Source organism: Trachinotus anak, unplaced genomic scaffold, assembly GCF_046630095.1.
Source record: "Trachinotus anak isolate AG129_WGS33_773 ecotype Australia unplaced genomic scaffold, CSIRO_AGI_Tana_v1 ptg000012l, whole genome shotgun sequence".
NCBI lineage: Eukaryota > Metazoa > Chordata > Actinopteri > Carangiformes > Carangidae > Trachinotus > Trachinotus anak.
Genome location: NW_027273863.1, coordinates 20102864 through 20115574, shown reverse-complemented (window position 1 = coordinate 20115574; position 12711 = coordinate 20102864). Strand labels below are relative to the sequence as shown.

At 42.5% G+C, this 12711-nt stretch overlaps 2 protein-coding genes across 2 annotated transcripts; one reads left to right on the top strand and one right to left on the bottom strand.

The window, feature by feature from the left end:
• The first annotated feature begins 227 nt into the window (after window positions 1-227).
• LOC139629138 (gap junction delta-4 protein-like) lies at window positions 228-2138 on the top strand. The gene is made up of 2 exons (XM_071491570.1): window positions 228-439; window positions 867-2138. The coding sequence occupies exons 1-2, from the start codon at window positions 376-378 to the stop codon at window positions 1997-1999; spliced, it is 1197 nt and encodes a 398-aa protein (XP_071347671.1). The 5' UTR covers window positions 228-375; the 3' UTR covers window positions 2000-2138.
• A 7432-nt stretch (window positions 2139-9570) lies between these two features.
• Window positions 9571-12416, bottom strand: LOC139629311 (frizzled-8-like). The gene has a single exon (XM_071491858.1). It carries the CDS (start codon window positions 12140-12142, stop codon window positions 10397-10399), a length of 1746 nt encoding a protein of 581 aa, XP_071347959.1. The 5' UTR covers window positions 12143-12416; the 3' UTR covers window positions 9571-10396.
• Window positions 12417-12711: the final 295 nt, after the last annotated feature.

Sequence of the window (12711 nt, the reverse complement as noted above, 5' to 3'; positions counted from 1 at the left end):
CTTAAATTGAATTACCATTTGGCTTAATGCAATTTGGTTGTCTGACTTAAGTTTGATTGTCCATTACATGCCTGCCAGTATATGATGACCATCTTCCAGTAAGTTTGACCGATACCTAAACATCCCAACAATGCTTTGATGGCAGCCTGGTAAGAATAGCTCACTGCACAGGTCCTGGCCTCTGCAGACAAGAGTGAGAGGCAGTAATGCAGCATTAGAGGTGACTGCATTTAGTGGCAAGCTGTGAGGGTTGGCACTGTAGCTTTGGACCAGTATTGAAGAGGACAACAACCCACCCCCTAGCTACAAGAGCAAATCCATTTAGGTTTGGAAGAGTTTGAAGTTATTTTCCTGTGGGATCAGGGTTGCTGAACAATGAGGATGACGGGGGCAAGAGATCTACTCTTCATCACTATCAGTCATAATGTGTCCTTTATGGGTGAGTTCGGGTTAGGGTTATTCCAAAGTCTTTCTTTTGTAAGTTACAGTCAGACACCCTGATGTAGTTTTGGCAGTATTCATGTGCTTAATTGTGTGTGATATATTATCACAGCTCATTTTCTAATTGGTTGTTAGCATTTTTCAAATTTGTGTATTAAATTTAAAAGTCTGTTTCCATGTAATTCATGTGGTCATCAGCATAAATGTCATTTTACCCTTTTTACTGTCCTTTTCTTTTAATAACCATAAAGATAATAAATTATAGTTTTGTTTGTCAATTGTGTTATATTTAGCTTTATGACACTGTATCCATATGTACTTGTATTTATACATTTAGCCTATAACCGGGTGCCAAAAATACACTACAAGACAGAATCATTGACTTGTAGTCATTATATGGTTACTTCATCTCTTCCCCATTGCAGGCAAAACCTGGTGGATGCTGATGCTGGTTTTGCGTCTGCTGGTAATCCTGCTGGCTGGTTTCCCGCTCTTTAGTGACGAGCAGGAGAGATTTATCTGTAACACCATCCAACCTGGCTGCTCTAATGTGTGTTTTGATGTATTTGCTCCTGTATCCGTCCTCCGTCTCTGGCTCTTCCACCTTATTCTTCTCTGCCTCCCGCATGCACTGTTCGCAACCTACATCGTGCATAAACTGTTCTCCCATGTGGAGTGGACGGGAGCTCTCCACTTCGACAGGAGTCAAGGAGGTTCACCTTTCACTCTGGAGAACTTGAGCTCCTCAAGAGAACAGTCCTTGCATAAGGCTCCACTTCATGACCTCCCACGAGAATGGGGAACACCACGCTTCTACTGCGCTTATGTCCTTGCTGTAATTCTACGGATCCTTCTAGAGGTGGTTTTCGGTGCAGGACAGTTTTTCCTCTTTGGTTTGTCTGTTCCAAAGAGCTTCCTCTGCTACGAGGCTCCCTGTACATCTGGGGTTGAGTGCTACATCTCCAGACCTACTGAAAAGGCCTTAATGCTCAACTTCATGCTGGGTGTTGCCTCCCTGTCCATCCTGCTGAGTTTGGTTGACCTGGTGAGCTCCATGAAGGCGATGGTGAGATGGAGGAGTAATAGGGAGATGCTGATAGAGGAGATGAGTAAAGGAGAGCAAAGTAGTATGTTTACAACCACAACTGTGACCGAAGACAGCGATGTTCCTTTAACCAGAAAAGTCAGCCCAGGTGGAGGCTCAACACATCAACATGCTGCTGGTGTTGTGCCAAATAATGATGAGCTCAACACAAAAGTGAACGGTGCCCTTAAAACTAGTATATCTGCCAATGAGAAGAGCCCAGAAATCAAAGACCCTAAGGTGGACACGTCTGGCTTACCTACTCCCATGAGTACTCCAGTGCCAACTCATTTTGTCCTCCACAGCCATCTGAGACCTCCACAATCCCCTCGTCCAGACAGGGGACCACCACAGAACTCCAGAATACCAACACCCATTGGTGTCAAAAAGCTGGGCCAGTGCACCCCAGTTGGAGCAAACTCAAGCCAACAGGCTGACAACACTGAATCTCAGGACAAGAGGGCATGGGTGTGATTGGCCGCTATTGTACAAAAACTGCCAGATATTTGATTTAACTATTATTTCAAGCATATACTGTAAAGGAAGGTTTGTTACAGACTGTAAAGCTGCACTAATGAATATTCAACTATAAATGACTGTGTATAATGTGAAAAGTGTTGCTAATAATGACATACCTACAAACAAAAGTCTTTTAGACTCTTTTAGCTCATTGTTTTGGTTTTACAAATTTCTGCTCTCATTAACCAAGCTGTTTTCAGAAAAGTAACCTCTCATAAAGCAACTGCACACTACCATCCAAGTACCAAATGGCAGCCAGACAAAATTAGCAACATCTAGTAAGCTAGCAAGCTAAACATCTGGTTTTAGCAAGCTAAAGAGACAATCATTTTGGAGGAGTTCAGGAGTTGGTGAAGTCCAAAACAGACCTGAAAAGTAAAGTGAATATTGAACTTAGATTCATCTGGTGGACAGAAAAAAACCTTAACTACCTAGCTACCTGACACATAGGTAATGGTTTGCTAATATATTTGCTATAGCAGCTCTCGAAGATAATGAGTCTAATATTGTGTTTTCAGCTTGCTCCACTGCTCCCAAGTGGCCAAACTTTACACACATTTAACAAAATTTCTAAAAATTAGCCACCTTGTCTGAATCTCAGAATTTTTTTGGACAGGCTTGGTTTCATGCTGTGTGGTTTTTCCCTGATGCATGCTTACGAAATACTGTTTTTAAATGAGTAATATTAAAATTTGTTCATTGATCAGATATATCTTGTTCGGTATGCAACTTCAATCCGGTTCACACTGGTGAACACAGTGCAAGACGTGTTTGCTTTAATTCTCTAACCTGTTTCTGCTTTGTTGTGAGAAAATTAGTCCCTGACCTTGATGAAGCAGTACTTAACAGTGCACAGCTGTTGTCTGGATTTCTGAGTGCTGGCATTCACAACAGACACACTGACCTGACCTCTGACATCTCACATGACCACTCGACAAACCCAGCCATGACCTGACTTAAACCAAGCCTGTTCGGATGACTTAAGACCTTCAACCTTCTCGTCACCATTATTCAACATCAACTCAAGACGCAGGCAAAGTTTGACCTACATGATACAGAAAGTAATGTATAATCACAGTCACATTTGACTTTATGGTTGATAATATCTTGCACTCAGGACATTTTTTTGTCAAAAAGTGTCCCGTGTGTGAAGGTTCAAAAACTTGGAACAGGAAAGGGAAGCAAAGCAAAGAATTTAATATGTGTAATTTTCTCCATGGATGAAAATGATATTTTTGTATTAGCTGTCCTCTTTTTGGAGTTCTTTCCATCACTGTGTTTTGGTTCCTTTAGCATTTTCTCTACTTTCAATATTGACTGGTTTTCTGCCAATAATAAGCTACTGATTGGGTTAGTTGTTTCATTGAGTATTTTAATCCTTATCCTGCAATTATTGGAATTTTTTTTTTTTTTTTTAATTCAGTTAGTCACTGAGACTCCTGTCAGGTCAAAACCATGACTATGAATGCAACAGGACAACCCCTGAGTCACATTACCCGTCAGTGTAGCCATGACCCTAACACATGCCTCATACCCTTTCCATTCTTCTGCTGTGGTATTTGGGGCAGCTAAGACGTGCAGAAACATTAGCATGGGTCGGGTGCTCAGAGAAAGGACTGTTCTATCACTGGTGGAGGTCAAGGGGTTGGACAAGCAAACTTGGTGACCCTACACATATTTACATGAAGTGACAGCATGTGTCTGTTGTGGCTGACCCTCCCACAGCTTCACCCTCCACACTCACATACAAAACACACACACACACACACAGAAAATATTTTATTAGCAATTTGTCTTTGGCAAAACCCCAGCCACCGTGTCTGTCATGATCTTAGATATTGTTGTGCAACTTATAAAATCATGTAGATCGTCTTGCTTGCACCAGCCCTTTAAATCACAGGTTATATATATATATATATATATATATATATATAGGCTTTTTATTGCCACATGTCTAAAAGTGTCTCAAGTGCACTGAAGGGACACTACATGGCCAAAAGTATGCGGACACCTGAACATTACAACCATATGTGATAGTGGAACATCTCATCCCACAACTATTGGCTTTGGTCTGCTGCTATAACACTTACTGTAACTGTTCACAAGACTTATAAACTTGGCTGCAGGGATTTTCTCCCACAGGACCATTAGTGAGGTAGGGTCTAGCTCACTGTTGGTGTTACAATTCATCCCAAAGGAGCTGGATATGGGTTGAAAACCATTTAGTTTTGTGTGCATGGGGCCACTGCCATATTTAAACAGTAAGAGTCCTAACAAAGAGGTTTAACACAAACCATGACCAGCCTGACACCAAAAGTACACAAAGTCTAACCACATTCCCTCATGGTGGAATACTGTGGTGCTTTCCTGAATGAGACACAGTTTTGTCAAGAAATCTTTCAAATGTTCACACATACCACTCATATAACTTGAGAATAATGCAGCTTTCACTGCCATCTAGTGGTCAATGTTGAGTAATACAGTACACAGGAATCACAAGTCACAGGAGCATTTACAGGATGAAAATATTCTGGTGGAATTTGTTAGCTTTTGATAGTTTTTCAAATAAGTGAATAAAAGAATTAAAGCTAATGATAATTATGGAAAGCAGCAGTACCATAAATAATTTGCTAAAAAGTAAAACATCATGCAGATTAAAGCCTTCTTCTTTAAAGATACAAAATTGTACAATGAATGAATAATGATGTGATGATATCATTGATGAACTTTCAATGTATTTTCTAGCCTAAAACAAAATATTATTCAATATCTGATATACACTGTTTAACAAAAAAAAAACAAAACAAAAAAAACCCCTCATTTATCCCCAAAATGTGACTATGGTTCTTTAAAATGGGCTATAATAGGACATTTAAAGATGAGTTATTGCTAAAGGTTTTAGCATTATCTAATATTTATCATACAATAGTTTCTGAAACTGAAGGGATTTAAAGCACTTTTGAATCTTCCAACATTTTTTTGAACAATGTATTTGTTGAATATTCCAAAATACAGAGAAGTCTACAAGGGAAAACACAGGGGTAAAACATCAAAGAATAAATAATGAAAATAAAATAAAATAAATGTAAAAGTGATTCCTTAAGGCCAGTCATCCCAACCCATCACCAGACAGGAGTCATTACAAAGGTATAAAAACAAAAGTACCAGAGGAAGGAGAAAAAACAAACAAACAAGCCATTGGTACAAAGATTCAGCTGTACATACTGTACTTACACTGATGCCCATGTGCATGTGTCAGGTATATCCTGTTGTTAGCTCACAGCAGATTGTGAAATATTACCCATATAGCTACTAAAATCCACACAGCATTTATCAGAGATGTGGCTTGGATGAAGAGATTTCTTTAAACAGCTGATTATCATTTACAAAGTTCTGTCAGGTGTGTGAATTTTCTTCAAAAATGTCTTTACCTGCTATAGAGAAAATGCCTCACATGTGCACCCTGTGTTGAACAGCTGTGCTCACATTTCAGCACAGAGTGGTTTATTAGGAGTCTCTGCCTTCGTTCCCCATTGATTTCCTCCTCAGCTGAAGTTAATGCATCAACCTGAGCCTGAGGTGAAATAACACACTCCGATCTCATGGGTGACAGACAGAGGAGATTGAGAAGTAAGAGGGAACACTCATGATGACCACTGCAGCACATCAGAGAAGATGTCAGAAGCATCAAAAATATTGATTACCCTGCATCTCCTTCACCTCTGAGGTGGTCCGGGTATGGTTGTCCCTGGTGGCTACAGCTCGGAAAACAAAATCCATTCCATCTTCCTTTGATGTTAAATGACAGAGAGGTCGTAAGAGAGAGGAGGAGCAGAGTGATGGTATAAAGAAGGCTGAATGGCTTCTAGGTCTTGTCTTTGCTTTGCTGTCTTGTCTGCAGATTAGTTCATTTAAGGAGTGTGGGTGCTCTTGAATATACCTTCAAATACCAACCACTATGATCATTATTTGAAGCTGCTGGAAGGCTGCTTGGGTTGAAATCTGTCTTCAGAGAAAGCTAAAAGTCTTGTCCATGCCATTTTAAAACATCAATTAAATTAATATTACAACCTTGATACAATTATAAACCCACATATAGTAGATTGAAAATCAGAAACTCTGTTTCTCCTATTTGGGCAAGGGCTACTTCAACCAATAGCATTTAAAGCTGGGGGATTTGGAAGAGCCAGATTAGGATATATCTGTCGAAACTGAAGCACAACAGGCAGATATACCTGCCTAGTCTGAGTGAGGCCCTAAAAACAATGACTCCAACACTTAGTAAAATGAAACTCAGTAGCATCTTTCTGTCCTTTATCTTTCCTCCCTGTCAAACGCCCACATCTTTCAAACAAGTTTTTTTTCAGACTTTAGAGAACTCCTTCAATGGCCACAAGAGACATTATCCAACTGTTTTCACAACGTGAGTGAAACTCCATGTGACACATAAACTGATCTTCATGTGTAAAGTTGGTAAGATGGAATCTGTGACCAGAGGAACACACAACTCATAATTATACTGGATCAAGGTCCCTGCTGTGTATTAGGACTTCCGATTGGGAAGACGTTTCTTGGGCTGCTCTGTTTGCCCCTGCAGAGAATGCCAGAAATGACAAACATGACCTTTAACCTTTCACCTCTACACCCCCTCACCCTGCATAACTTTACACACAAGCATGTGAGATGAATGATCGTCTTCATTGTTTTTTGTTTAAATGTACAGACAGAATAAACCTTGTGACTCTTTTTGACTTTATCTCCTGTCTTTTGCTTTGACACCTCCAGCAGGTCAAAATTATCTTTAGTTTGAATCAAGCAACCTCAAAAACTACACAGACCAAAAACCTATCACCATGCTAACTAATATGCATGCTAAGCTAGTATTTTTACAGTTTCTATTCTTATAGTTAGCATGCTAATATGCGAATATTTAACCTGTAATAATATGCAGTTGTAGCAAGTCTAAAATAATATTACTTTGTGTGACGACTTTGAATACTTAAGTGATTCATTCATTTTCTTTATCCACTTCTCTTTATTGTCATGTCGTGGTTGATCCCAGCATGCATTTGGGCTGAAAGCAGTGAGGTTGTCTGTCCATCATGAGACCTGTCAGTCGGGCACAGAAGAAATGTTTGGTTTAGACAGCATTGTAAATCAGCCATGACATAACAATAGCTGTTATTGAAAGCAAAATGCTTCCCACCCAGCTTTGTATACATTCTGAAATTATAGGCCCCTATTTCTATGTGACCTTTAACAACCCGTGTAAGCCATTCAGACATCTTAATATGATTTATTCCAAACCAATCAGAGTCAGACAGCTAAGTAGACCATTACACAAAGACTGCATTCATAAACATCCTAATTGGAGCAAATGAAGAGGAGCTGATTTCCCTGGATTTCACCAATAGCATCTCTCTGTGATGAGCGCTTCCTGAACCGGCATGTCAGACCCATGTTTATGTTAGAAGGAGATGGATGGGGCACAACCTCTCAACCCATTTCCTCTGTTGATTTTTTGCTTTGGGGCTTGAGGGAGCATGCCCAACCCCCTGCCACAACACAAACTGCTGGAAGAGGAAGCAAACTTGTCTCACGGTTAATAAGCAGTGGCAGAGTGATTTGTTCTCATTGCTGTCTCTTCATTTGATGGATGTAATTATTTACAGATTTGACATATGTTGAAAATGTCACAATTAGGCCTCTGTAGGAAGTAACTGATTTGTTTACTGCAGTATCTTGAATTCCATTGCAATTAATTGGCTCTGCACAGCAAGAAACTGATGATTCTAAAAAGGTCATTTAGTGTCAAAGTCAGAAACTGATACTGCAGTAATCAACAAATCAACTGCTATTCATCTCACATGCCATTTACTCATGTGCAATACCATATTTAACAATATTATTTTTTAATGTCTAATATAATACATTCAACAGTCATACATTTTTGTAAAAAAAAAAAAATTTTATCTTATTTTTTAGAAATGATCTGTCTTATGTCTTTTGATGTTGCTTTATTTTTTTTCCTACGCACCATTTGAAGAGCAGTGAGTGCCATGATAAAGTATTCCTATTCTATTCTATTCTATTCTATTCTATTCTATTCTATTATTTTCTTACTTGTTTCATTGTTTGATGCTGAATCAAGGGGGTTATAAGATGATAACTTTACTGACATTAGGAAAAAAAGCTATTAAAAAACTTCACATGTTCATTTTTTCAACATTTCAAGGTTCAGAACATAAATCTGCATCAGCAAAAAGTGACATCTGAAACCTGGGTAGTGTAAACTGATTGATTTTAGACTTAATGCTATAGCCTTATCAACAAACTTCAGTTTGTATTTAGTTGAATTCGCCTTTGCTTTATGCTTTATGCTTTATGCACCAGTGATGGCCGTCAGTTCGTCCTTTTAGCCACCAGGTGGCAGCATAATGCAACTATCCCACTTTGTTCGCTGCATTGGTATTCAGAATTTTCTCCGGAGTTCCAGAGGCGCACATCAGGTTTTGTTATGTGCACAGATCATGTCATCTGAGTTTATATATGACGTATACATTACGCCTGGTTAAAAAAAAAACAAAACAAAAACGGAAGCCTATTTTCTCACTCTAGAGAAAAAAAAATGTTATGCGCCCTCACAGCCATTACGCACAACCCTTTCCTGAACTACAGTCTGTAGATGATTAAAGAGTTAAAAAGTCCAGTACTGTCTCACTATAAACAGGCCACACACTGCACGGCGGTAACTTTACCCACGACACAGAGGGTGTCAGCCTGCAGGTACAGGTCTGTCCATCCTCGCTGATCCCTTAATGATGAGCCTCAGGCATTTTACATTGTAAAGAATCCATCACATTAAGAGTAACCTGATGTGTCCGCTTAAGAGCCAGTTACAAGCATTTATAGCAAAATAAGACAAAACAAATGTTTGCTGCTACAACTGGTCAGATGAATTTTGCTGATTATTATCTTGACTTTGGTGGCCTTTCCAAGCTGTCGGCCCTAAACAGGATGAATAATCATAAAAACTACCTGCTTCAAAAGGAAGGAGATTAAAAAAAAAACACATTTGAAAGGATGTGAATTTCATTTGTTTTTAAACTTGAAAAATAGGAAAAGGCTAAATGTCATATATTTAGCTCGGATCAGGGTTTAAGAGAGGACAGAAGTCAAGCGTTAAGACAGCGCAGGGGGCATTAAAACTGAGGAGACCACCTGTAGTGCCCCTAGTGCCCCGCCGATGTTGTCCCCTGCGTCTCACAGCAGGTGAATCTGCAACACCATTAGAGCTCACTCATCCCATGTGCCCCCCCAAGAACAAGTTACAACTTGTAACTAAATATATGAGTCTCTTGCTACCATAACTCAGATATAGACCGAAGTCTGATGAGTCTACACTGTTTACATGCATTACAACAACAACAACAACAACAACAACAACAACAACAACAACAACAACTACTTTAGAGATAGTTTTCAGTGTTTTAACGAGAATGACCAAGACGCACGAGTAAAAAAAATTTCAATAAAAGTTGTTTTATTCTCAAAATAAAATCTTCTATCAAAGTTGAATTATACATATTTACAATCTCGTAAAATTTCATATACAAATGTACAATATATGTACACGAATAATTATATAAATACACTTTACGCGCTGATGCAAACCCGTATGAGACAGTATTAAGGCATTGATTAATGAACGTGTAAATCCATCCTGGAGACAAAACGGCCTCGTTTCAAGCAGAGCAAGTCTCATTGTGAATCTGGTGTTTAAGACACAGCGGTTCTTTACAGTAAGGAGGAGAAGAGCTTCAGCTGTACCATGTAACCTATCGACAAAAGGGATCTTGTCAGCTGTATGCATTCAATTAAGCCCAGATAAGACTCTGCATTCTTAGTGCCAGGTACATTGTTCTGCTGCAGAGGGGTCTCATTATTTAAAGAGAAGCCATTAGACGTTCATTAATGTGCTAATTAAAACACGCTGATGGACAATCCCAACACAATTAGTCACCATCCTCCCCTGCCCAACACCCCCCAGTCTGTATTCCAGCCTAAGGACGTCATTTGGATAAGGCGAGGAAGGAGCACTTTCCAAACTGATTCTTAGAACTTTTACAAGCGCAATGGCCACAAATCCAACAAATAGTTCACATTAGGGGAGTGCTCCTGACCAGAGATTCATCAAACCCGGCAGTCTGGTGACTCACTGAATAATTTATCACATAAAATCATTTGAAACAGTCTTTACACCACTGTGTACCCAAAAGAGCTGATACGCGCTGGCTTTAGTCTGTAGGGCCAAATGACATCTAAGACGCATTTGAGCGGACATCCCCACGATCAAACCCGGGACAGTGGCATCTGTTTGGGGCAGGAGACGGAGCTGGCCGTCCCGGACCTCCAGGTCAGCCCCGTGCTCACGTCACTGTACATGGAGCCCGCTGAGGCTTTGCTCCCCCAGCAGCACCGTGTGCAAAAAGTTCTCCAGGAGTCCAGTGTTTTCCCGGACCAGATCCAGGCTCCTGACGTGATGCCCACCAGGAGGCACATAAAGTATTTCAGCATGAACACGGCGTAGTCCGGCCTCTGCCTGCTGGGGTCAGTCTGGCACGTACAGTTGTGCGTAATTTCCCAAGTCTGTCGGTTGTGCTGCTCGTAAAAGTAACACGCCACTATGACAGTGGCAGGGACTGTGTACAAAACTGTGAAAACTCCTATCCGGATCATCAGCCTCTCCAGTTTGTCAGTCTTAGTCCCCCCTTGCTTGATTACACTCCTGATCCTGAACAGCGACACGAAACCAGCCAGCAGAAACATGGTGCCGATGAACAGGTAGATAACCAGCGGTGCCAGCACGAAACCCCGCAGGTTATCCAGGTTCTGGTTGCCTACGTAGCAAATCCCAGCCACAGAGTCCCCGTCCACAGAGCTCAGAGCCAAAACTGCTATTGACTTCATGCTGGGGATGAGCCAGGCGGCCAAATGAAAATACTGTGCGTAACTGGCTATAGCTTCGTTCCCCCACTTCATACCTGCGGCGAGAAACCAGGTGAGGGACAGTATCACCCACCAGATCGAGCTGGCCATGCCGAAGAAATAGATGAGCAGGAAAACAATGGTGCAGAGCGCAGGACCTGTGGTTTCATAATGGATGTGTTCAGCGCCGTTTTCTCTGTTGCAGGCCACTTCCTCATGTCCGGCGATCAGCCTGACGATGTATCCCACTGACACGAACATGTAGCAGGCGGAGAGGAATATGATGGGGCGCTCCGGGTACTTAAACCTCTCCATGTCGATTAGAAAAGTCGCCACAGTTGCGAAAGTGGAGATGAAACACAGGACGGACCACAGGCCGATCCAGAAGGCGGTAAAAGTCCTCTCTTCCTGGGTAAAGTACGGGTTGTGGCACGGCATGGCGCAGTTCAGGATCTGTCCCGTCTTGACGCGGTTGTGCAGCGGGTGGCTGTCGCTGGTCACCGGCACCATGGGCGCACGGCAGAAACACCCCGGCTCACACGGGGAAGCTGCTGGTTTGTGTTTCCCGGGGATGCCGCGACCGTAGCCGCTCTTTTTTCTGTTGTTGAACGGCTTCAGGGGCCGGTTGGTCGGCTTCGCCACCACAGGAGAGGCGGTCGTGGTCTGGCTCCGGTTGTAGTCCATGCACAGCGTGTCCTGGTTGCCCTGCTCGGGCAGCAGGTCGCACCTCATCCGGTCCGGCCACGGGAAGCCGTACTGCCTCATGAGCGGAGCGCATCCAGCTTTCGCCCGCTCACACACGCTCCTGCACGGCGGCAGCGGCTTCTTGTAGTCCTCCAGGCAGATCGGTGTGTACATGCTGCAGAGGAAGAAGCGCAAGTCCGGGGAGCACTTTATCTCCACCAGCGGCCAGAACTGGTGCACCTCCAGGCCGGCTTCGTCCTGCGTGTCGTGGTTGAACTGGTTGGGCATGTAGGTGTGGTTGTAGCCGATGCCTTTGCACAGGGGCACGGAGATCTCCTGGCACTGGAGCTCCTTGGCCGCCATGCAGTGCGTTCCGTGCAAGACGAGGGTTAACAGCAAGCACCATCCCGGGATGCTCCTCTCCATCGTCGTTTTCTGTGCGCGATTCGTGCTCGAGAAAGTGCGAGCCAACTTGCGTCGGATTAATCCAGGGACGCTGCAGAACTCATGCTAGAGCGCAGATAGTTTGTGACAGTCTGTAAAATCCAAAAACAAGCGCTTTACTTTCTCACAGTCTGGGATACTGCCAGCCTCCTCTCTCTCTCTCTCTGTCTGACTGACTGACTGACTGGCTGGCTGGCTGGCTGACTGACTGACTGACTACCTCCGCGTCTCTCTCTGCATGCTGAGCGACTGGCCGGTGTGTTGGGTTTTATGCAGGAGGAGGGAGGACACTCCCCCAGCATGGGCGGGGAGGCGGAATAAGTCAATCCACGGTTCCTTCTATAGGTGTTTGTTTAAAATGTTCACCCTGAAGGAAGGGTTATAATCACTTTGTCTCTGTTTACCCCGACCAGACCCCTCCACCCCACCCCCCACCCCAACACACACATAGCCACACACTACCCATGACAAACAAGGACAGGAGGCTGTAGGACAATAGAGACATTAGGAAGGGGCATAATTAGGGATGCAGGGAGTAAACTAACATACAT

Coding starts and splice junctions, on each gene's coding strand:
- LOC139629138 (XM_071491570.1), top strand. CDS start 376: ATGAGGATGACGGGGGCAAGAGATCTACTCTTCATCACTATCAGTCAT. Junction 440..866: donor TCATAATGTGTCCTTTATGG/GTGAGTTCGGGT, acceptor TCCCCATTGCAG/GCAAAACCTGGTGGATGCTG.
- LOC139629311 (XM_071491858.1), bottom strand. CDS start 12,142: ATGGAGAGGAGCATCCCGGGATGGTGCTTGCTGTTAACCCTCGTCTTG.